Raw genomic sequence first — 23,903 nt, 5'->3', positions numbered from 1 at the left:
ATCTTAAATCTATTTTAGAGAAATACCTAGCTCCTTGCAATTGATCAAAAAGATCATCAATCCTAGGTAATGGGTATCGGTTCTTAATTGTGACTTTATTTAATTCCCTATAATCGATACACATTCTCATTGATCCATCTTTCTTTTTCATAAACAACACTGGTGCACCCCAAGGGGATGAACTAGGTTGTATGAATCCTTTGCTTAGTAATTCATCTAATTGCTTTTTCAATTCTAGCATTTCAGTAGGTGCTAATCGATAAGGTGTCTTAGCTATTGTTGCAGTACCTGGAATTAAATGAATTCTAAACTCTACTTCCCTATCAGGTGGTAACCCAGGTAATTCTTCTGGAAAAACATCTGGGTATTCTGAAACTACAGGGATGTCCTGAAGTTCCTTACTTTTAGTGTTAATGATTACAGAAATCATATACACCATTTCTTGTTTCCTTGAATAACTAGCTAATTTCATTACTGAAATGAATTTCAGTGGCTTCCGAGGTCTATCTCCTGTAATTAGAATTACTTCTCCTGTGGGAGTACGGATTTCTACGGAATTCTTATCACACAGGATTCGAGCATGGTTGGCTATTAACCAATTCATTCCTAATACCACATCGAATCCGGCTAAATTCATAGGTAACAGGTTTGCAGAAAACTTATAACCTAACAATTCTATCTTTACTTCTTGCAAAACCTTATCTATGTTGACAGAATTTCCATCTGCCGTTTCGACAGAAAAGATCTGCCTAAGAGTAGTTAGAGGTAAGTTAAGAGCTTGGCAGAATGCAGTATTAATGAAACTTTGGTTTGCACCAGAATCAAATAATACTTTTGCATAGACGTTATGCACTAAGAACGTACCCGCTATCACGTCTGGAATGAGTTCGGCTTCTTGAATGGTCAGCTGGAATGCTCGTGCATTTTTCTTAGTAGTTCCTTCAGTCGTTTTAGCTCTACTGTCTGATGGGTTAGCTAACTTAGGGCATTCAGACTGGAAATGTCCTGTTTCTCTGCAGTTATAACAAACTTTTGTTTTCCTTCTGCAGTCTTCTTCCCGATGTCCTTTCGCCTTGCAGAAGTTGCAAAATATATTGCACTGTCCATAGTGTTTCTTTTTGCGATTTCTACAGAAAGGAGGTGACGAGTATTGCCCGGTTCCTCTTTTCTTAAATTTATTGCTATTATTACCCACGCGGAACCCTTGGGTAATCTTCTGAGCCAATTCCTTCTTGCGATCTTCTTCTCTGGTGCGGACTAGTTCATCGGTTAAGGTATTAGCTAATTCTACAGCATCGTCAATCGTGCGTGGTCTCGCAGCTTTAACGATGTTACGGATTTCTCCAATTAATCCCCAAATAAAACGGGAAATAAGTACCGGTTCTGGCGAAGCCAGGGAAGGTACCACTCTCGCATATTCGAAGAATGTCGAAGTATATCCTCGACAGTCTACACCTAGCATACGATGACTCAGGAACTTGTTTGCCATTTGTTCCTTCTCGTATTCGGGACAGAATTTTCTTTCGACAAGACTCTTAAATTCTTCCCAATTCATTGCATAAGCCACCCTTCTTCCTTTTGCTTGTAGCACCGTGTTCCACCATTCTAACGCCCCTTCTTTGAACAAGTTTGATGCATACATCACTTGATCTTCCTCAGCACATTTACTTATTGCAATTACTGCTTCGGTTTTCTCTAACCAACGCAGTGTTGCAGTTGCCCCTTCATTACCTGCAATTTCTGTGGTTTTACAGGCAAGAAATTTCTTGTAAGTGCAACCAGGCGTTGCAGCTTTCATTCTCTTAGGGAGTGGGGCTTGTTGCGGATTTCTGGAATAGCATTGGCTATCCCTTGAGCAATAAAGTGTTCAATATCTTGTCTAGTTATATATTGATCTTCCTGATTTTGCTCAGACTGATTTACTTCATTAACTGGTTCACTATTAGCGTTTTCCATCTGCTAATTAGTATTAATAGAAATTAGTAGTGTCTAATTATTAATGCCAAAATTACAGATAAATACACAGATAAACACATAGATCAGCATAACATGCAAGCATAGTCAAAATTGTCGATGCCTCGACTTCTGTTTTGTTTTATATATTATACCTGCTTCAATACACACTTTTTATCTTACAGTGTTTTATTGCCCATTTTACAGAATCAGTTTCATTATATTAGTTATAGTACAAACAAACTTTTCCAACCCTTCCTATCTTTTGGTCCACTGGCAGTTTCAGTAACGACGTTCCCTCTCGTCGTACTTCCAAGAAATTTGCTCCCCCATTTCCCGGATCCTATTCCCGGTGCCTATCAGTTCTTCACCAAACTGACGTAGTTCAGCTAAATTTTCATAGCTCATTGGCGGATTAGGGACAGGTTCTGGATCAAACTGTGGGAGAAAACTATAGGGACTATTAACTATATTTTGGAATTGCCAGTCATTGGTCCACCATTCCCCCATTTGGCCTAATGGTCGGGTGTGAACTAGTGGGTCTGGAATAGCTGGTCCTAGGTTTATTGGGATTTGGGCTGTAGCAGGATAAGAGAAGAGATTATCGTTGATAGGCTCTAGAACATCACAATTATCCAGTAGGCGGTCTATTTCGTCCTGGAATGTGATTTCCTCAGACTGTTTAGAGCTTTCTCCGATCTCTATTTCCTTTTGCTTTAGGTCTATCCCTATTTCTGCTGGCTTGGAACTTTCTCCGGTTTCTATTTCTTTTCCCTTGCTCACACTCACAGGATTTTCTATTTTAGGGATTCTCCTAGGTTTCCTTCGGCGCACCTTTCGCCACCCTACATATCTTCTCTTCTTTTTAGGTTTTGCTTTGTCCAGCGGTGGAGCTTGGAATTCTAGCGGTTCCTCTATGTCAGCAATGTAACCAGTGAAGTTGTGGGAGACTTCAATTGGCACAGGATAGAGGTTGAGATTCTGAAATGCTTCCGACATCTCATTCATGCTGTACGGCATATATGCAAAAATGCACAAAATGCTAAGTTAAAACTTTGGAACAAAGCTTAACAAATAAACATTTTTATTGCATACCAATTTGTACAACATAACAGCAAACAGAACACACTCAGGTTTATTTATTTATTTACTAGGAAGTAAATATTTCTAGGTTTAAAGCTTAAAGATTTGCATTTTCTGCTACGGTAGCGAGCATATACAGATTTGCCCATTTTTCATCTAAGTTATTTTCCCCTGGTGGATTATTATTAATTTCCTGAATTTCTGGGTTAAACCTCACTCTCTTGGTTCGGGGTTTCTTTTTCTCTTGACCTTTTCTAAGGATTGAATTCCTTTTCTCCGGTGTAAGTGGGTTTTCCTGTTCTTTAGGTGTACTATCTAATTTGCGATAGATAGCAGAAATCTTTTGTTTACCCATACTGTAATTTTAACAATTAATCAGTTAATAAGCATATATTCACAGAATGACAAATAAAACTTTCAATAAACTTAAATTAATTAGCTTAATCAGCAAGCTTAAAACAGTGGCTCTGATACCACCTTTTCCTGTCACGGCCCCCGACCTAGTTTGACCCGTTTCAGGAGCCGCGGGACAGGAATCCCGTGGTATTTATTTTAGGCGACAGCGGAAGTCTTTTTAAAACAGGATCTTTCAATAATTCAAACTGCCCGTTTCATAACTTAGGGATAAATTCCCGAAATTTACAATACTGTGATTTCTCAGGGAAATCTTTATTTTCAAAACATGTTCATTTATTTATTTACGTTGAGCCACTTTTCTAAGCTGGGAGTGCTCCACGGCACTTCTTTTCTTTGCTCATACCATATCACCTGAAACATGTTTGAAAAAGGTTTTGTCAGCGGGGAAATACTGAGTGAATCATTCATTTTACTGAAAACGACACATTTGTTATAATCTACAGTATTAAGGGGAATTACAATGTTTCTGATATCAAACCAACTACCCACAGTATTTCTCACTCGACCATCCATTGGCTAGCCCATTTGTCCAATGGTGTCTGTGACTGTGGTCAGATCACCCCTTGGCCACCCGTTTATCCAAGTGTGACGGGAAATAAGTAATGTATACAAAATCCCACATACCGGCTGTAATTTGGTGATTACATAGACTTAATCACTGTAATTATAACTTTGAAAATAATTTGGAGTTTTGTAAAACAGTTGATAAAAAGAGAATGACTCACATTGCAGATTTACGAGCAGAGTATAAGCTTTACTGATTAGCCTTCTAACCTAATTTAAATAACAATGCACACACAAACGGGATTAGTAACTAATTCAGCAGTTACGTCAATTCACGAGATTAAACCCTCACAACTATTATCAAGTGCGATACTTAATAATTCAATGGATTCACAACGAATGACAGAGCATAGTCCGAATTCGAACAGCACTCAAACATTCAAGTTGAAATCACAATGAATAACAAAGTACAAGCTCAATTTGAGCAGCACTCGGACAATTGTTGGATAGTTATAGTCGATCGGACGTTGAATCGTAATAGCGATCGAGTTATTACCCTGATTGCGGCAGCACCTCGTGATCGTGTGTGTGTGTGGTGAACTGAATTGCTTATAACTCGACGTATACACAGAGATTTTACGTCGTTCTAAGTTCAACAGTTAAGTGCCAATGTCGGCTATTTATAGCAAATTTTGAGGCTCCTTTACGGACCGTAAGCCCGAACCTTTACGGTCCGTAAGCTAAGCAGTCTAAATATAGGCTGCCTAGGCTCGGGACTAGCTTGGGTGAATCAATAAAATTGGCCAATCAGAAGTGTGCAACGTTTTATTTTAGATTATTATCAACTAGGGTTTACCCCCCTCGAGTTTTAGGGGCCCTGATCCTGATTCTGATTGTTTTGAAAATTTTAGGGCTAGTGCAGAATTAATTGGGTGTCTTAATTAGGGTTTTCTTATTGACTAATTATTGTCCTAATTATTGATTTTAGTGGCAGTTGTTACAGTGAGTACACATGTTTTTCACTTGGTTCAAGAAACAAGATTCAGTTTGTTTAGTTTGTTTGACTAGTTCTTCATTGCTTTAGTTCAAGCCTATCCTTCATTCAAGAAATCAAGATTCAATCAATTCGTTGTGCTTAAATAAAAAAGTAACTTAGGTAGTTCATTTTATGATGATTTGCTTTTGAAATTTTATAGATTCCAAAGGAATCATACGAATTGCTAAAATTTTGTTATATGTATTATGTGAGGTTTGAAGCAAATGGAATTTGGGTTATTCTATTTTAAAGCAACTAGAATTTGTAGTTTAGTTTTATTTGGAACATTTTTTTTGAATTTCGAACATCGGTTTTATTATCCAAATCCTTATCCGGATTTTCGGATACAGACCAAAATTTTCGGATATCCAATTTTGAACACCCTTATTTATTGACCATATCTGAATTTTCGGATACGGACCCGAATATCCAATTTTGAACACCTTGCCCAATCAATTTATCTATGGACAACCTAAACAAGAAAAATAGTACTTTACCAACTGATTACCGAGGGACCACAAATGCGGTTAGGTTCTCTAGGCAGTTTGCTCTATCATTGTCAGTGGGAATCATTTTCTCGTGGAGATTCCTCCGGTAGTATGATTCTGTTGCTAACTGAAATAGGACTTTAGATAAGATTCCAACCCATGCTATACATGCATTGTAGGTTCGAAGTGTTTTTCAAAAGACATTTGAGCAATAATCGTTCCAAAATTTAAACACAAGATTTCAAAAAGATTCACGACGAAGCTTTCAGGGGTTAGTCAGTGGGACTCATCTTTTGACGAGTGTTCCATTGGAAAAATAGGTATAATCGATAAATGAATGTTTCGTTAGATACCTGTAAATTCTCTTTAATTCTTCGTCCCAACAAACCATCTGGTTTTCACTTGTAATGTGTATTATACAAACTTTTTAGTTACTATGGTGGTAAATAGTTTGTTGGAATTGGTGGTCGTGTATGGGCTCGTGTATGCTTCTCCAAACTTTTACATGTGTGCATATGCTTTGTGAGATGGGTTTCTACATGTGTGATGGTTTCGAAAGTCACATGCTTTTTGACATTTTGGACTGTTAACAAGGCCACAAAGTTGTTAAAGAGGCCACCAAGTGAAATAAAGCTAGGAATATACCACATATGTCATAGAGTTTTCACACTTTCAGGATTGCATTATGGTGTATATGGAAACCAATGACGCGCATATACTCACAACGTCTAGATATGGAAACTGAGATGAATGTGGCAAGACACAATCTATAAGATCCGAAGATGCAATTTAATACACATAGTAAAGCAAGTAGAATACATTTATAGGATATGGAAATTTAAATTAACCCTAAAATGACCTTTTATGATCTAAGGTGACTTTGCATAACCTAAACCAACTTAGTAACACATAACAAGACCTATGAATGTATTAATCGTCATACACATGTCATGAACACTAAATTAACATTTTATGACCTAATTTGAATTTATGTAACAAATGACATCTCAATAACACATGATAAGGCTCATCAACATACAAATCATTTATACATACATGTCATTAAAAACATAATGACTTTGTATAACCAAATGTGACTTTGTGTAACCTAAACCAACTCACTAACACAAGAAAAACCCATCAACGTTCATCATACACTTGCCATTAACACTTGTATGACTTATTACAAAAATTATATATATTATAATGTATTGGGAATAAACTTCATTTTTTTTCTAAATTACCCAAAATAGTGACAAACTATTTTCCACAATGTCATCAAAAGGTTTGAGTTAAAACATTTTGACCACACACTCATTTTAATTTCCCTCTCTCCCGCCCCTTCTCATTTCCCTCTTGTGCAGTTGCACCTACCCCTCCCAACCGTCGCACCACCATTCTAACCATCACTCTACCACCACAGTACCATTGCACACGTACCCCTTTCCCTGCCTCACTATAAACTTGCCAATCAAACCCCGACCACACTGCTTAACTACATTCAAGTTGGCTCTCACCACTTGATGCCACCACTTCGCCATTTGAACCCAGTGTATTAGGTAACTGATTGTGTTCAAGTCTAACCTAATTTCCCATTTTGATTATATGGTTATTTAAAGACCAAAGGGACTAGATCAATAGAGCTCTGAATCATAGTGGTAGTGCATGTTTGTGCTGACTTGTTTATCTTGTTCTACAGTCCTACAATCTGAAAAGGACTGGAAGGGTCTATTTATCCTAGTGAAGTGAACCTTTAGCTAAGCTCTGATCAGATTCCTCTTTGCTCCTCAAAAGCACCACAACCTTTAGAACCAATTCTTAGTTCAGTCTTCCCGAAAGCTATGAAAGGGAGGGCATCAATCAATAGAATGCCAGAACTCTAGTTGAATTGACCGTATGAGTTGAACATAGTGAAACGAATCCTCATCTCACTCATAGGTAGCTACGAACAAGGAAGAAAAAGAAGGATATGTAAGCCATAAAGTGGCTGCCAACGACTCCGATGCAGTTGGAGGAAGAGCTGCTATTGAATTTCTTGGAGTCCGTTTTGAAAAGGCATAACTGCAATTGCTTGTACTTGAATCGATCTTGCCTTGGTGTTGACCTATAGGGAGATTGACCTTTCACCTCCGTTTGTCACGAAAGATTATGCCTTCAAAATGAACGAAGATTCGATCCAACTCCAATGCCAGGAAACTTCCAAGACTAAAGCCTCCCTTACCAAGAGCAGGTACATGATCCTTCAAGACGCGAGGAAGGAAGATTTGAATGATAGAACAGCCGGCAACTGGCGAACGAATTAGGCTTTTGAGAAGGACTAAGCACAAAACAGTGAAACGTGATAGGTTCATTATTCTGAAGATTGATAGAAAATTTCCTTTTTTTGGAAGACAGGACAAATGCCACAGAAAGAGAAGGAATGGAATCGGATCTCAGTTAATGCCCTCAGTCTGCTTTGCTCCATCTAAGGCTAGGGCTAGGCACTTAATCTCCCCAACATTTCTTCTTCATGTGCACATTTGAAAACAACCTGTTGGCTTCAGAGTTTTCCTTCCTAGCTGCCCGGATCTGATGCACGTCGAAAAGAGGCCTTTTATACTATACACAAAAGAGCTCTTCGAATTCACTTGCTATTGGCTGGGCTACACTTTCTTGCCATTTAGGGTGTTCATTTGTTCATATAAAATGTTGTTGTATTTGTTATAGTTAAAGATTCAAACTTGTTGTATTTAGGACTTTTAAGACTTGTATGTATGTACTTTGCTCTGATTTGAATTAGTTGGTAACCATCATATGACATGACCATTTTTTTTACCTAATATGACCATGTTTGACCTAATATGCAGTGATTGATCATGTGACTTATTTTGTGAAAATTGTCTGTTTTATGATGGATTAGCTGTCGGAATGCATTACAGGACAACTGATCAGGAATCAAACATAAAAAGGTAACTCATATAATTATTGGTCTCTTATTACCAATTGATGCTTAGACATTCACAAATCACTAACAGTTCTTTTAAGGTATTATTTTTATTCAAATTACATGGGTCCATATATGTTGGTAACTCTTTGGCGGCTTTTTGATTGAAATTTTCTGTCGACGATAGCCTAGTTCTCTTGTAGTGTTTGTGACCCAAAAGTTCTCTTAAATAAAAGAAAATGCATTGTCCCTAAACGGGTTGCTAATATGGTCGTTTATTTAAAAAGAATCGCTAAATTAGTGGTTAATTTTAGAGGAAAACTGCATGTGTTAACTCTTTTATTGGAAAACTACATTTTCTAAGTCTGTCTTTTAAATATTTCTTTCGCAAAAATCAAGTACGACGAGTGTTTAAGCAACCCTAAAAAATGGTACCAGCCATGTGGGACCCTATATCAAAAAACCCGCTCAAGCATGCCCTTTAAACAAAAAAGTGACTTTATTTATTCTTCTCAAAATTACATGCAATAGTAAAGTAAACGCTGATCAAGTGCAACGAAGCTTTAAAAACTAAAAGACATTTCTTAAAAGAAAACGAATATGTATTATGTGTACAGGAGCACACGAATAAACAAAACACTCGTATAGTTGATTAAGCTTTCCAGGCCGATAATGGAAGAGTCTCCGAGTCCTTATATGTTTTAAAACCAGCACCATATCGATCCCCCTTGATTGAATCAGGTGATGCAATAGACTCAAGTTCAGCCATATCTTCTGGTGTTAGCTTAACAGATAAAGCTCCAATGTTGTGTTCAAAATTTTGAATCTTGGTGGTACCTGGAATGGGCACAACATCATTTCCTTGGTGGAGAACCCATGCTAATGCTATCTGAGAGGTTGTGCAACCTCTCTTTGTCGCTAGGTCATTAATCCTCTCATACATGATCTTGTTGTGTTCGAGATTTTCAGGTTGCAACCTTGGCAAGTACTACAAAACATTAAAAGATTCAAATTTAATGTTAGTTTCGACACTTTAAGGCATTTAAACAAAAACACATAGAGCTTACACCACTTTCTTCCAACTTCTCCAACATCTTTGGAGAGTTGGAAGGAACCGAACAGAACGATATTAGAAAATAGTGGATTGTAGTGTTTAACGTCTTTTTATTGAAACGGTCAGAGATGGAAGTGACCGGACGATAATTGGAAAATAAAACAAAAAAAGATGTAGACAACATACCTTACGGGCATCACTTTCTTCCAACTTCTCCAACATATTTGGACCATGTGAGAAAAAACCACGTCCTAGAGGACTATATGCAACAATCCCTATCCCAAGTTCTCTGAAAGAGTATGATAAGCGTTAAAAAAACTTCCGAAGAAGATTGGATACTTGGTAATTTATAATATAGAAAAGAAAAGGAGGAAAGACGATATTACACCTGCAAGTGGGAATAATTTCTTCTTCTACATCTCTTGACTGCAAGGACCATTCCAGTTGTACCGCAGTAATTGGATGCACGGCGTGAGCTCTTCTAATGGTGGATGCTGATGCCTCTGATAATCCAACGTATTTAATTTTACCTTCTTCCACTAGCTTCTTTAGTTCCCCCATCTATTAAGGAAAACAAAACATCAAAAGCTAGCACAAGTTGTACGCCAAAAACACTAAATAACATACATGTAGTTGTTTTTTCTGGGAAAGTTTATGTAAGAAAAACAAGGATGGATGATGTAAAACTAACTAACTAACTAACCGTGATTTCGATTGGCACGCTAGTATCAATCCTGTGCTGATAATAGAGATCAATGCAGTCGACCTCAAGTCGCTTGAGGCTGGCTTCACAGGCAGCCCTGACATAGGCGGGATCGCCTTGGACCTCCCAGGAACCATCGAGCTTGATCCCAAATTTGGTAGCCAACTGCACTTTGTCCCTCATCCCCCCTTTCAAAGCCTTGCCGAGAAGGATCTCGTTGGTTTTGGGGCCGTAGACATCGGAGGTGTCGAGGAGGGTGACACCGGCGTTGATGGCGTGGTGGATGAGCTTGATCATGTCAGGTTCAGGTTTGGGAGCACCGTACAGATCGGACATGCCCATGCATCCTAAACCCAGAGCTGAGACCTCTAAACCCTGTGAACCCAATTGCCTTCTTGGTACTCTGCTTGCCATTTTTGGTTTTAAATTTAGTTTCTACAGTACAACTTGATTGATTGGTGATTGATGAAATGAACGCATCACTCAATCCTATTTATAGCAATCGGAGTCGGTACCACGTCCATATGGATCTGAGTACGTCAGCACCTACGTATGTCGGCTCACAAAAGTTCCAGACGCCTAAGTTGATTTAAAAAAGTCAATTAATATGGAACCTTATATTTTACTAATAAATATATATTGATTAAACACATATGCTATCTTTTCTAAAAAAACATAACATATTAATTAAAAAGTCTAAGTTGATTTAAAAAATCTTTCTCTTTTTAAAGTAACTGGGGTTAATCCTCCGCTGCGTTGCGGCCAGGCTTACAAATTAAACAAAATAAAAGTACTCGACGTTGCGGCATGTTTTTTTACAATACCAACAATCACTTTAACAATTAACTCGTTACAATACCAACAATGGACTTAACAATGGAAAGATTAAACGTGTATGTATCGGTGTTGATTTGATTCGTTATAATACCATAACAATTGAAAGATTAAACTTAAATGTATCGATGCCGATTTGTTTCGTTACAATACCAACAATCGCTTTAACAATTAAAAGATTAAAGTTATATGTATGTAGCTGATTAAACCGATTTTGTATGAAGGTATAGATTGATTAATTATGTAAAGAGTTAACTGCTATTTTCGTCCATGTGGTTTGTTCACTTTTGTCATTTCAGTCCAATTTTCAAAAATGCGCCAGTTTCCTCCGTGACATACTGGAAACGTGCCATTTCAGTATAAAAATTAAAAACCAGTTAAGTCAGACAGGTTTAACGAAGAGTAATTTATAGTAATAATATGAAACGTTATATTTGTAAGAAAAAGAATAATCTTATTTTAATAAATATATCGTCTTGTCTTCAGTGCCATTGTGGAATAATCCCCCTTTTTTTTCTACATAACTTCACAACAGACGGCTAATTCATACCCGTAAGACGCAGGTCCGCCACCACTCATTACCACGACTATGTTGTCTTAACCGGGCCCACGCCTGGTCGAGAGGGGCGTTACGCTGTCCCCGAGAAAATTTTCAGCCTCCTGCCACATGACAGGAGTTGCACCATCCACAAGAGCCGACCCTCTGGAGTAAATGCACTGTAGTAGAAAACTCGGATGAGATCAAGAGTCGAACCTGAGTCCTTCCCCATCATTTCCAATGCATCAACCAGCTGGGCTAGAATCATTTGCGGAATAATCTCTATTCATCCCTAAGTGCATCTCTCTCTTTTAATATTATTGAAAGGGATAGATAGGGTGACCATTATTGTAGACATTGTTTTTCTACCAAGTGCCACATATTATTTACATGATATAAATTTGCAACAAGTTAAGGCATTGAGGTGTTGTACCATATATTTTGGGTGTTTTTTCAAAAAAAAAAAAAATGATATTTCATTTAAATCAAAAACTACTTGATTTTGTAGTTTTAACCCAAAAGCTTTAGTTTTTCCAATTTAGCCTCACAACTTTTTTACTTTCCCTATGTTTTTCATATTTTGCAAAATTTTTCGTTTTACATTTAGTTCTAAATTTGGCGAGTTAACACAGCACAATGTGTGTGTGTGGTTCAACGATTTTACGTTTTGTTATACGCTTCGTTCTAAATTTTGCGAGTTAACAAGGTGCAACGTACGTATGTGGTTTAGTTAGTTACGTCGGCTATTTTTTCCGTTTAATAAGTTCGTCACAACGCGCGAGTCCTAAATCGAGTTAGTTATTATTTTCTATGTTTTGTATGTCGGTCTAATTTCTCCACGTTAAGACGCCGCAACTTCAATGTTGGTGGCCGTTGGCTATAGTGTGGCATTGGTGCTATTTGTCACGGTTTTATGCACCCGCCGCAATACGGGAGGCTTAATATGATAGGTTATTTATATGGATACAAGTCATGTAACGTAGTTATTATGACACCATTAATTATTAAGTGTATTGAGCTTATTTGGCGAATTACTTATTTGTATAAGATAGTAATACAGACTTAACTGACAAAAACATATTTAATACATTGTAAATGTGAATCTGATCAACAACTTGTCAATTTCATTGGCTGCGGCACAACGCACACAGATCAATCTTCTAGTTTGATTAATTAATATTTCAACTATCATACAAAGTTCTGCTTAGACTACACGGTATGCAGACGGACCGGCGACGGAGGACGGAGCTCGACGGGGGTGGGCGGCACGGTGTTGGCTCCGGCGACGGGGGTGGGGCCCACCTGGAGGATCGTCCCGAACGGCGAAGAAGGGACGTTGGCGACGGGGACGGAGCTCAGGACGGAGGGGGCGGCACGGTGTTGGCTCCGGCGCCGGACCGCGACGCACCGGGGCCGAACCCCATACCGACTAGCCTTATGTTAAGGAATACATTCATAACCTCCTTTCCAAAATTAGAAAAGACCATATCATAACATGTTGTATTAACATCAAAATTAACTCAATCCTTGTTTTAAGATGTGTTATATGTTGTTATATATGCAAGGATGGTTATTCCTTTAATAAATATTTATGCAAATGGAACTAATAAAGAACACCACATAAATTTAATATATTGACCATTGACAATTGCCGTATTTGACAATGTCCTTAGAATATGTTTGAAGTTTCTCCTATTCAAAATTCCAAGAAAACATGAATTTTTTTAGTCAATTCTTGCTACTACACATGTGAATCGTGAATACTACGTCACATAAACAAAAAATAATTGTATATAGATTTAATTATATATTGACCCTTCTGATCTAATCTTATATTATTTATATATTAGTTTTTTCTTAAACAAATTCTTTTAAAAATTTGAGAAGATATATTATTTTCAATAAACACATGTTGTGTCACTTTTTTAATGGATGAAGTTGATTTTATTACTTTTTTTAGTTATATGGGTGTTTGTCTTAAAAATACAGTTGTTTATTTTTTCAGGGAGTAAAAATTGTTGTTAAAAATAAAATTTATTTTTGACATTTCCAAAATGTGTGAAATTTCATATTGTACGTGTATTGTGTTAAGTAGCCGGAAATATGAAATTCCACTGCCATAGACCTCATTTTCGCATACTTTCTCTCTCTCACAATTCCCAGAAGCTCTCTCTCTCATCATTCCCATCGGCGATATCTATTTTATCTCTTTCCCATTTGTCTCCTTTTCTTCTTGTTTAGAACGACGACCAATTGGTCTTCAAGTTCCAGTGTTAGGTTTGGAACTAGAGTTTCTTCCTGTCTAGTTTTCTGACTGTGGAGGTCATGTTTTCTTGCCGGCAATGGTTGGAGGAAGGGAAGAAAAATAAAAAAAGCTAGATGTATGTTGCGGGGTGAGGGGTGGGTAGGTTTTTTGTTCTAATATAATTCGTAATCAATGACCATGGCTTTATAAGAGGGAACAAAAAAGACAAGGGCTAGGGCCCACAATTTTTTTTATAGTATTGTTATTTTTAAAAGGGAAATTCTATTGACACATCGGCCCTGTCTATCCGCACACATTTCCAATTCAATACGCATCGTATAGGCCTATACGATGCATATTGAATAAAGTAAAAGACATGGCAGATTGACAGGTGCAGGTGTTGTCTGGCGGCTGGCCTAATACGCATCGTATAGGCCTATACGATGCGTATTAAGGCACTAAATTTTTGAAGTTTATTTTTTGGTGTGTTGTGCTCGGTTTTTGGTGTTTTGGGTTTGTTATTAATGTTTATTATTGGTTATTTTTGTTTTAATGAGTTTTAAAATTTTAATATTTTTTTTTATCGTTAAGTATCGTATTATAGCGTATCGGGGCGTATCGTGTTATTTTTAAAATTTTTGAAGTTTATTTTTTGGTGCGTTGTGTCAAATGCAAGGATCTTCGAATGCGGGCCCGAGAAACGAAAGGGATTTTGAGCAGTTGGTCGATGACATGATAGATAAAGATCTTGCAATGAAAGATAGTGCAAAAATGTGGAAATGTTGCATAATTCATTTAGTTTCTATTCGGTCATCATTCCAAACTGCAACACACGAATATGTGGTTTCAAGGAATTGGTGTGATTCGGTAGTTACCTTAATCACATCTTCCATGGAGTCACAAATCCGACAATAGGGCCCACGGATCTTATGCCCACCCGAGACCGACCTTTGGATTACACGTTCTCCGAAATCGATTTGAGTCACGTGTTGAATGATCGAGAGAAACTTCTTCGAGCTAACTGCCGATATCTCATCCTTCTTATCTATTTCACAATAAAATCAACTCATAAATAACCAAAACCTACAAAAACTTTTAAAAGCATGAACTACTTAATATTTCAAATCATTCATCACCTGGACCTTGAATGGCGGTTTCCATCACCGACTATAACCTGGAGTACCGGTGCCTGACAGACGACGCATGGTACACCTGCCCCGTCGTTCTCGACGACGGCAACCACCACCTCCGTGTCAAGTTCCGCGATTTTGTTCAAAGTTTCTACGACGAAGTTTTCTCCGTCGCCAATTTCTCCACTCACCGCGAAATCGAACAGTTTATTCATTGATTCCGTCCGGTTTCAAAGACGGTTGAGGATTATGAGTGTTCTAAACTCGTTCAAGGCATGCTTGTTTGTGCGATTTACAGAAATAAGGATGAAGTTCTGTATTTTGATGCCGTTGTTGACGCTGTATGTATTTTATCTCTAATTTAGGGCTATTTTATAAAATCATCATACGATTATAGATTATATGCGTCATTTACTTTTTAGTGTCCTAATTTTAGACAAGAGGAACCTTATGTTTAACTAATATTCAACAGTGAAATGTATTTTGCATTAGGTGAACCCTCCAGAAGAAATCGCAGGCTGTTACATAAAAATACATATAACGAGTTATCGTCTTCAGAATCAGACGAAGGTTACAAACACTCAGAAAATCACCAAAATGATATTGAAATTTGTGAGCCTTCAAATTATCTTGGGAAACATGAAAAAAGAGCACCTCACGAAACGAGGTTTCATAATCATGGGAAACGAGGAAATTTGATCTTGGAAGAGATCGGAGATTTGGGTACAATTTCAATTCACGAAGATCACTCTGCAGTAGTTGATCATGACGACTGTAATAAAATGGAACATAATCCCAGATTGTCTAGAGAAGCGCTTTTATCATGTGTCATATGTTAGACGGAATATAGTTCAACTAGAGGAGTTCTGCCATGTGGACATCGATGTGTTTACATGCAGTGTACAGTGTTCTAATATCACCATATTGTTGTTATCAAGTTTAAAGATGCATTCCACGTAAACGATGGGCCTGATATTAGGGGAATTATAACTTTGGTAACAACTACGAAGGCGGCAATTATTCAACTATGGTAACAACTACCAAGGCAGCAATTATTCAACAGTCATTAGTTCTTAATGAACTCGTATTCAGGAAATGATGAGTAATGTAAGGAGAAGCATTGGAAAGATGACCGAATAGAAACCTGAACCAACCGAAATCCACAAATTCCATGGGGTTGTGTCCAATGCAAGGATCTTCAAATGCGGGCCCGAGAAACGAAAGGGATTTCGAGTAGTTGGTCGATGACATGATAGATAAAGATCTTGCAATGAAAGCCAGTGCAAAAAATGCGAGAACGTTGCATAATTCATTTAGTTTCTGTTTTGCACCTTCAATCTCCATTGCTTCATTAAAATTACGAAGCAGTTTATGTATCGGTTATTCAGATCTCTATTCAGTCATCTTTCCAAACTACAACACATGAATATGTGGTTTTAACGAATTGGTGTGATTCGGTAGTTATATAACAATAAGTTTAAACTTTATATTGAATACAAGCCCGCAAAGCCCATCAATGACTGCGTGTTGTGGGCATTAAGATAACAACAGATAATGAACGAATCCAACATAAAGGACTTCTTGTTCCAAATGCAGCTGTAGGATTCGTACTTTAAGGTCTCCTTCTAAAAGATGCAACTTTACGACACGCTTACCTTAATCACATCTTCCATGGAGTCATTGATCCAACAATGGGCGTGGTACACCTGCGTTATCGTTCTCGACGACGACAACCCTCCAGAAGAGGAAAAACACTACCAGTGCGGTTGCCGTGAGCCTAAGGAACTTTTAATAAGCTGTCACAGTTGGCAAATTCATTGCATGCATTCATATTGTTTGAACAGTCACACCCCAGCAATTTACATCCACTAACCGTACTGTTATTACATCCGAGACGATTCAAGTGACTCCTATGAAGCAAGGGTCTGTCTATTCAATTGAGAGGAATCATTGCATTACATCCCCGTTGAAAAACAGAATCATAGTCCTTTTCCTTCAATTTCCAGAACAACCACTAGCAGTACTAGTTTGTTACCAGTGTGGTTGTCGTGAGCCAAAGGAACTTTTAATAAGCTGTCACAGTTGTCAAATTCATTGCGTGCATTCATATTGTTGAGACAACAACAGATAATGAACGAATTGTTGGACTTCTGGTTCCAAATGCAGCTATAGGATCCATACTTAAAGGTCTCTCTCTAAAAGATGCAACTTTACAGCACGCTTACCTTAATCACATCTTCCATAGAGTCACAGATCCGATAATAGGGCCCACAGATCTTATGCCCACCCGAGACCGACCTTTGGATTACACGTTCTCCGAAATCGATTTGGGTCAGGTGTTGAATAATAATATTAAAAACCAACCATCTTTCACCAAGAAGGATAACACAAACAAGTTCTCCACAGTTTATGCAAATGGCGGTTTCCAGAAGAAATCGCAGGCTGATACATAAAAATACATATAAGGGGTTATCGTCTTCAGAATCAGACGAAGATTACAAACACTCAAAAAATCACCAAAATGATATTGAAATTTATGAGCCTTCAAATTATTTTTGGAAACATGAAAGAAGACCACCAACAGTACCGGTTTGTTACCAGTGCGGTTGCCATGAACTGGACTTAAATGAACGTGTTAACTTAAGAGAAAACATGCGTTTACGTTATTGATTGAGAAGGTGTCTTTGAAGGTTGACGAGGTTATAATCGTATAACTCCTCGGTAGCGAAATCACACTGTTTTCCACTGACGAACAAAGTCTTACCAATCTGGTTGAGTAAACGAATTCTTGTAGTGCTTCACAATATTTTGTAAGATGTGAAACCTGTAGAGATATCTATGTGCGCCAGGGAATATTTTTCTACACGCGTTTATCAGTGCCTGGTCCCTGTCTATTAGAATTACACGTGGCTCCATGCACTCGTATAGCATGGACCTGACCCTCTCCATGACCCAGATGTACGTTACCTCCTGCTCGTTTGAAAGAAATGCTTGCTCAACACAGAAGGTTTGGTTTGTCGACGTCATACCCACAACTTGCAAAAATGGAAGATTGTACATGTTAATCTTGTAGGTAGCGTCGACCTGCGGGAATGCCCTCCACATTTCAAAGGACTTGTCCTGAAAGAAAAATACATTCTGAACGACATTGGTGGAAGGTTCTGCCTGTATGTAATAGGTCATCTTTTTTTTTTCTGGAGGATTTATTCCAGCCTCTGCATGGGAGTCTTTTTTTTCTCAAACTTTGTGGGCCTGATCTTTTGGCGAGTGTTGTGGATGTCTTTCAGAACACATTTGTTTTCAGGGTTCTGTTCGATTACGACCTTCCAGATTGTATGGGGCTGTATGTCTTGATCTGTCAGCTCTTGCACCAGCCTAAACTCATTAGGAGTAAGTCTTCTAGCATACGCGTAACCCTCCAGATGTTCAGGAGGGCCGTGCTTATGGGTCTCGTTAAAATTTTTGTGTAGATAATCTATCCGCCAAGCTCGACGACTTTGGTCGAGATGACCTATCACCATAAAAGGCCACGCACATTTTTTGCGGTCGGTTTTCCTAACCGTGTCCTTACTCTCATGCTCGCCACTATGACAACATTGCAGCCATATCCAGTAATTCTTGGACCGTCTGGTAACAATAACATATCCGTTGGCTAAACCCCTTCATTTTACCCAACCTTCCAAATCATCGCGGGATATAAAATCCTAAAAATATAACAAATAATTTAAAAAAAATATAACAATTTTAATGTATTTTTTATTATGTTTAAAAAAATAAAACAATTTTAATTAATTTTATAAAAAATAACATTTTTTAATTAATTTTTTTATCCTATTTACAAAATATAACTATTTTGAATGTATTTTTTCTTTACAATTTTATAATAGTTTAACATTTAACAAAAAAATAATTTTTTAACCAACAAAATATAACATTTTATAATTCTTTTAAAAATATATAACAACGTCATTCATACAAATCTAATAATCTAACAAATATTTAAAAAAATATAACAATTTTAATGTATTTTTATAATATTTTAAAAATATAACCATTTTAATTAATTTTATAAAAATATTACATATAACATTTATAATTCATTTACAAAATATACAACAACGTCATCCATGTCAATCGAAAAATATAACAAATAATTTAAAAAAATATAACAATTTTTAATGTATTTTTATTATATTTAAAAAATATAACATTTTTAATTAATTTTATAAAAAGTATAATATTTTTTAATTAATTTTTATCCTATTTGAAAAATATAACAATTTTTACTATATTTTTTATTAACAATTTTATAATAATTTTTTAACAGAAAAAATAAATTTAACAAAAATATATATCATTCGTACCTGATTAGTTTTGTACGAAACTCGTGTAGCGAGTTGCCCGTCACCCAATGACTCTTGTGCGTAAGAAGGATCACCAATGTCTTCTTATACTCTCGAGGCACCACTAACGAAAAAGTTATTGCCATATTCTTCCTGTCCGTACGAGGCACCGTAACCGTCTTCATAATACGGAGACCCATAACCATGATCATAGCTAGACACGACTAACTGAAAAAAAAACGGTTAAATCATAACGCCACATCTAAAAGCCTTCATAATAATAAGTAAATTTATTTTTACATCGTTCAAATCTGGTAACAACGGTTGGCGAGGCACAACAAACTAAAAAAACCAACTAGTAAAAGGTAATGGTAAGTTTAACACCGAATAGAAAAAAGTAAATATATACTTACCTCGTTGAGATTTGGCAACAATGATTCATTATGATGGGGACGAAAGCCGGACACGACCTCTTCTGCGCGATCATCATTTCCTCTCCCATCGTAAGAATCAGGGACATTAGACCCCTCTTAATACAAACGGTGTGCTAAGTATTTCATTAAAAACAGAACAAGTTAAAAAAAATGCTATACCACACTGCTTTCCGGAATAAACGTGCTCGTGTTTGAGTCAGACGACTCACCGAAAATGTGGTTGAACCAAGACATGTTTGTTAGCGAATGTGAATATATAACGAAGACGATATATATCATCGTCTTCTTCATTGTTTAAATAGGGGAAGGAGAATGCAAATTCAGAATTCAATACGGGTCGTATAGGCCGATACGACCCGTATAGGGCTTATGTCAATCAATTTATTTCACTTTTGAGTGACAGAAAACTACCTCATACCTTCTTTAAAAAGTAATATGCATCGTTTAAGCCTATACGATGCGTATAAGGATTGCATGTGAACCCTAGATGTCAGCTTTGACGTACAACCTAATACTAATACGCATCGTATAGGCCTATACGATGCACAGTCATTGTCAGCCTTTGGCTGACCTTAACGTTTGAGTCAACCCTAATACGCATCATATTGGCCTATACGATGCGTATTGAAGGTGTCGATTTAATATTCCAAGGTGTGCCAATAATACGACCCTTTTAAAATTTGTTGTGGAACCACTTTATATTTAATATCTCATTTTCAAAATGACTTAAATGCTCTCACATTTAACTAAAAGTCTTACAGGGTTTGCACATTGGGTAAAATTGGTAAATGAATGGAAACGGTCAACGGATGATATGTTATATTTTGAGATTTCGAGCTCAACAAGTTAGTATTACCAAACCTTTAGGACGAAAAGCGAACTTAACTTGATGAGAAATTATATTTTAATCAACATTTTATACAATTTACTTTTAAGTTTATAAGTTTATGTAAATTAAAATTTCACTTATATCTTTAAAAAAATATTAATTCACTTTTATTTACACTACCAGAAAAGTCGGTATAATGACGCATCATCACCGAATACATTTATTTGCCTATGGTTTTCTACATATGGATCCCAAAAAACTGAAAGCAAATAGTAAAAAGAAAAACATATACCTATCTATGGTAATCCCTTGTATTTATTGATAAGAGTGTTAAAAAAACTCTGAATCCGAATCCAAATCCGAATTATCCGAATATCCGAAATTCCGAATCAGAAGTATCTAAAAATGCGGATATCCGAAATTAATTGCGGATATCTAAAAATTTGGATTCAGATAACGATTTTTAGAAATTTACGAATATTTTAAATATATGAAATTCAAAATATTAAATAACACCTTTTTTTAGTTTTACTAAAAATTAAATACATATACCAATGCATCCTTGAAAACCCTAACCCCTTTTCTTTCTTCACCCCCCTCCTACACTATGTTCCTAAGTTTTATTTACGAAGGAGAAGAAAATATTTGGAAAAATGTAAAAAAAATCCATGTTCCAGAGTTTTTTTAAGGAAGAACTTATCTTAATTTCCTTCTTTGTAAGTCCTTACAAATTGGATAGATTGGGAAGGAAAGTATTTTAATACATAAAATTTTAACTTTTCTTTTCATTTCCTTCGAACTCAGGAACACGATAATTAATTAAACATTTTCTTTTTACTTTCTTTATTTTCTCTCCTTAATTCATTTTCTCTTCTTTTCTTTCGTTTATTAAACTCGGGAATACAACATCATCGACGCCTCTAATATTAAGTATGTGAGTACACATATTTTTCACTTGGTTCAAGAAACAAGATTCAGTCTGTTTAGTTTGTTTAACTAGTTCTTCATTGCTTTAATTCAAGCCTATTCTTCGTTCAAGAAATCAAGATTCAATCAATTCGTTGTGCTTAAATCAAAAAGTAACTTAGGTAGTTCATTTTATGATGATTTGCTTTTGAAATTTTATAGATTCCAAAGAAATCATACGAATTGCTTAAATTTTGTTATATGTATTATGTGAGGTTTGAAGCAAATGAAATTTTGGTTATTCTATTATAAAACAACAAGAATTTGTAGTTTAGTTTTATTTGGAACATTTTTTTGAAGAATTTCGGACATCGGTTTTATTATCCAGTTCCTTATCTGGATTTTCGGATACAGACCAAAATTTTCTGATATCTAATTTTGAACACCCTTATTTATTGGCCATATCTGAATTTTTCGGATACGGACCCGGAAATCCAATTTTGAACACCTTGACCAATCAATTTATCTATGGACAACCTAAACAAGAATAATAGTACTTTACCAACTGATTACCGAGGGACCACAAATGCGGTTAGGTTCTCTGGGCAGATTGCTCTATCATTGTCAGTGGGAATCATTTTCTCGTGGAGATTCCTCCGGTAGTATGTTTCTAATGCTAATTGAAATAGAACTTTAGATAAGATTCTAACCCATGCTATACATGCATTGTGTAACAACTCTCACTAAAATTAATATTTAGTATAGTAATTAATTATTAAGGAAACCCTAATTAAGAAACCCAAGCAATTCTGCATATACCCTAAAATTTTCATAACAATCGGAATCAGGATCAGGGCCCCTAAAACTCAGGGGGGGGTAAACCCTAGCTGATAATTATCTTAAATTCTTGCTGTAGAAGTAAAATTTCGTTTCAGTGTCAACTCATCCAAGCTATCTGGACACGAACCTACCCTACCCTAGAATTGCTACCCGTCGCGCCACGCGACAGGTACATATGTCCCTGTCGCGACACGCGAGAAAGACAAAATTTCAGTATAAATAGATGGGGTTGGCACTTGAAGTTTTCTGTTCATTCGACTTCAAAACTCAAAATACACACAGAGATATCGTCTGAATACTGCACAAACACACACAATTCACGAATCGCTGCCGCAATCAGGGTAATAACTCGATCGCTATTACGATTCAACGTCCGATCGATTATAACTATCCAACGATTGTCCGAGTGCTGCTCAAATTGAGCTTATACTTTGTTATTCATTGTGATTTCGACTTGAATGTTTGAGTGCTGTTCGAATTCGGACTATGCTCTGTCATTCGTTGTGAATCCATTGGATTGTTAAGTATCGCACTTGATAATAGTTGTGAGGGTTTAATCTCGTGAATTGACGTAACTGCTGAATTAGTTACTAATCCTGTTTGTGTGTGCATTATTATCTAAATTAGGTTAAAAAAAGGCTAATTAGTAAAGCTTATACTCTGCTCATTAAATCTGCAAAGTGAGTCATTCTCTTTTTATCAACTGTTTTTCAATACTCCAAATTATTTTCCAAAGTTATAATTACAAGGATTAAGTCTTTGTAATCACCAAATTACAGCCGGTATGTGGGGTATTGTGCACATTACTATTGTTTGTATCATTTTAGGTGAGCGAGCCTAAACCATGATATACACTATTAGGTAGTCGGACCTAATTAGTGATTTACGTCACTTGTGGGTGAACGGACCCAACAGTGATATGAAAACACTGTAATCGCTCTTAATACTGTAGATTATAACAATGTGTCATTTTAGTAAAACTGAATGATTCACTCAGTATTTCCCTGCTGACAAAACCTTTTTCAAACATGTTTCAGGTGATCTGTTGTGATCCAAGAAAAGTGCCGTGAAGCACTACAAGCTTAGAAAAGTGGCTCAATGTGAATAAATAAACATGTTTTGAGAAATAAAGATTTCCCCGGGAAATCATCTTACTGTAAATTATAGGGTTTTATCCCTAAAGTTTATGTAATAAACTTAACGGGCATTTAAGTATTTAAAAGATCCTGTTTTAGAAAAGACTTCCGCTGTCGCCTAAATTAAATAGCACGGGATTTCCTGTCCCGCGGCCCCTGAAACGGGTCAAACCGGGTCGAGGGCCGTGACAGGAAAAGGTGGTATCAGAGCCACTGTTTTAAGCTTACTGATTTAAGCCTACTACTGATTTAAATAAATTAAGTATTTAGCAAAATACTTAAAAGTTACTAATTGCCATTCTGTGATTACGTGTTTTATTAACTGATTATTTGCTAGTTACAGTATGGGTAAACAAAAGCTTTCTGCTATCTACCACAAATTAGATACTGCACCCGCAGAAAAAGGAACCTCTTCCTCCAAATACCTAGCAGACCGGGAAGAAGGGATTTTTGTCCGTAAGGCAAATTATGAAAATCCTCTTACCCCAGAGAAAAGAAATTCAATTC

At 36.6% G+C, this 23,903-nt stretch overlaps 1 protein-coding gene across 1 annotated transcript; it reads right to left on the bottom strand.

Annotated features, from left to right (window-relative positions):
• Nucleotides 1–8,886: 8,886 nt before the first annotated feature.
• LOC110865246 (probable aldo-keto reductase 4) lies at nucleotides 8,887–10,633 on the bottom strand. The gene is made up of 4 exons (XM_022114481.2): nucleotides 10,162–10,633; nucleotides 9,847–10,019; nucleotides 9,645–9,747; nucleotides 8,887–9,392 (listed from the first exon to the last, which is right to left on the bottom strand). The coding sequence occupies exons 1-4, from the start codon at nucleotides 10,573–10,575 to the stop codon at nucleotides 9,057–9,059; spliced, it is 1,026 nt and encodes a 341-aa protein (XP_021970173.1). The 5' UTR covers nucleotides 10,576–10,633; the 3' UTR covers nucleotides 8,887–9,056.
• Between the last annotated feature and the right edge of the window lie 13,270 nt (nucleotides 10,634–23,903).

Source organism: Helianthus annuus, chromosome 6 (assembly GCF_002127325.2).
Source record: "Helianthus annuus cultivar XRQ/B chromosome 6, HanXRQr2.0-SUNRISE, whole genome shotgun sequence".
NCBI classification, from domain to species: Eukaryota; Viridiplantae; Streptophyta; class Magnoliopsida; order Asterales; family Asteraceae; genus Helianthus; species Helianthus annuus.
This window is presented reverse-complemented; position numbering and strand designations above follow the sequence as displayed.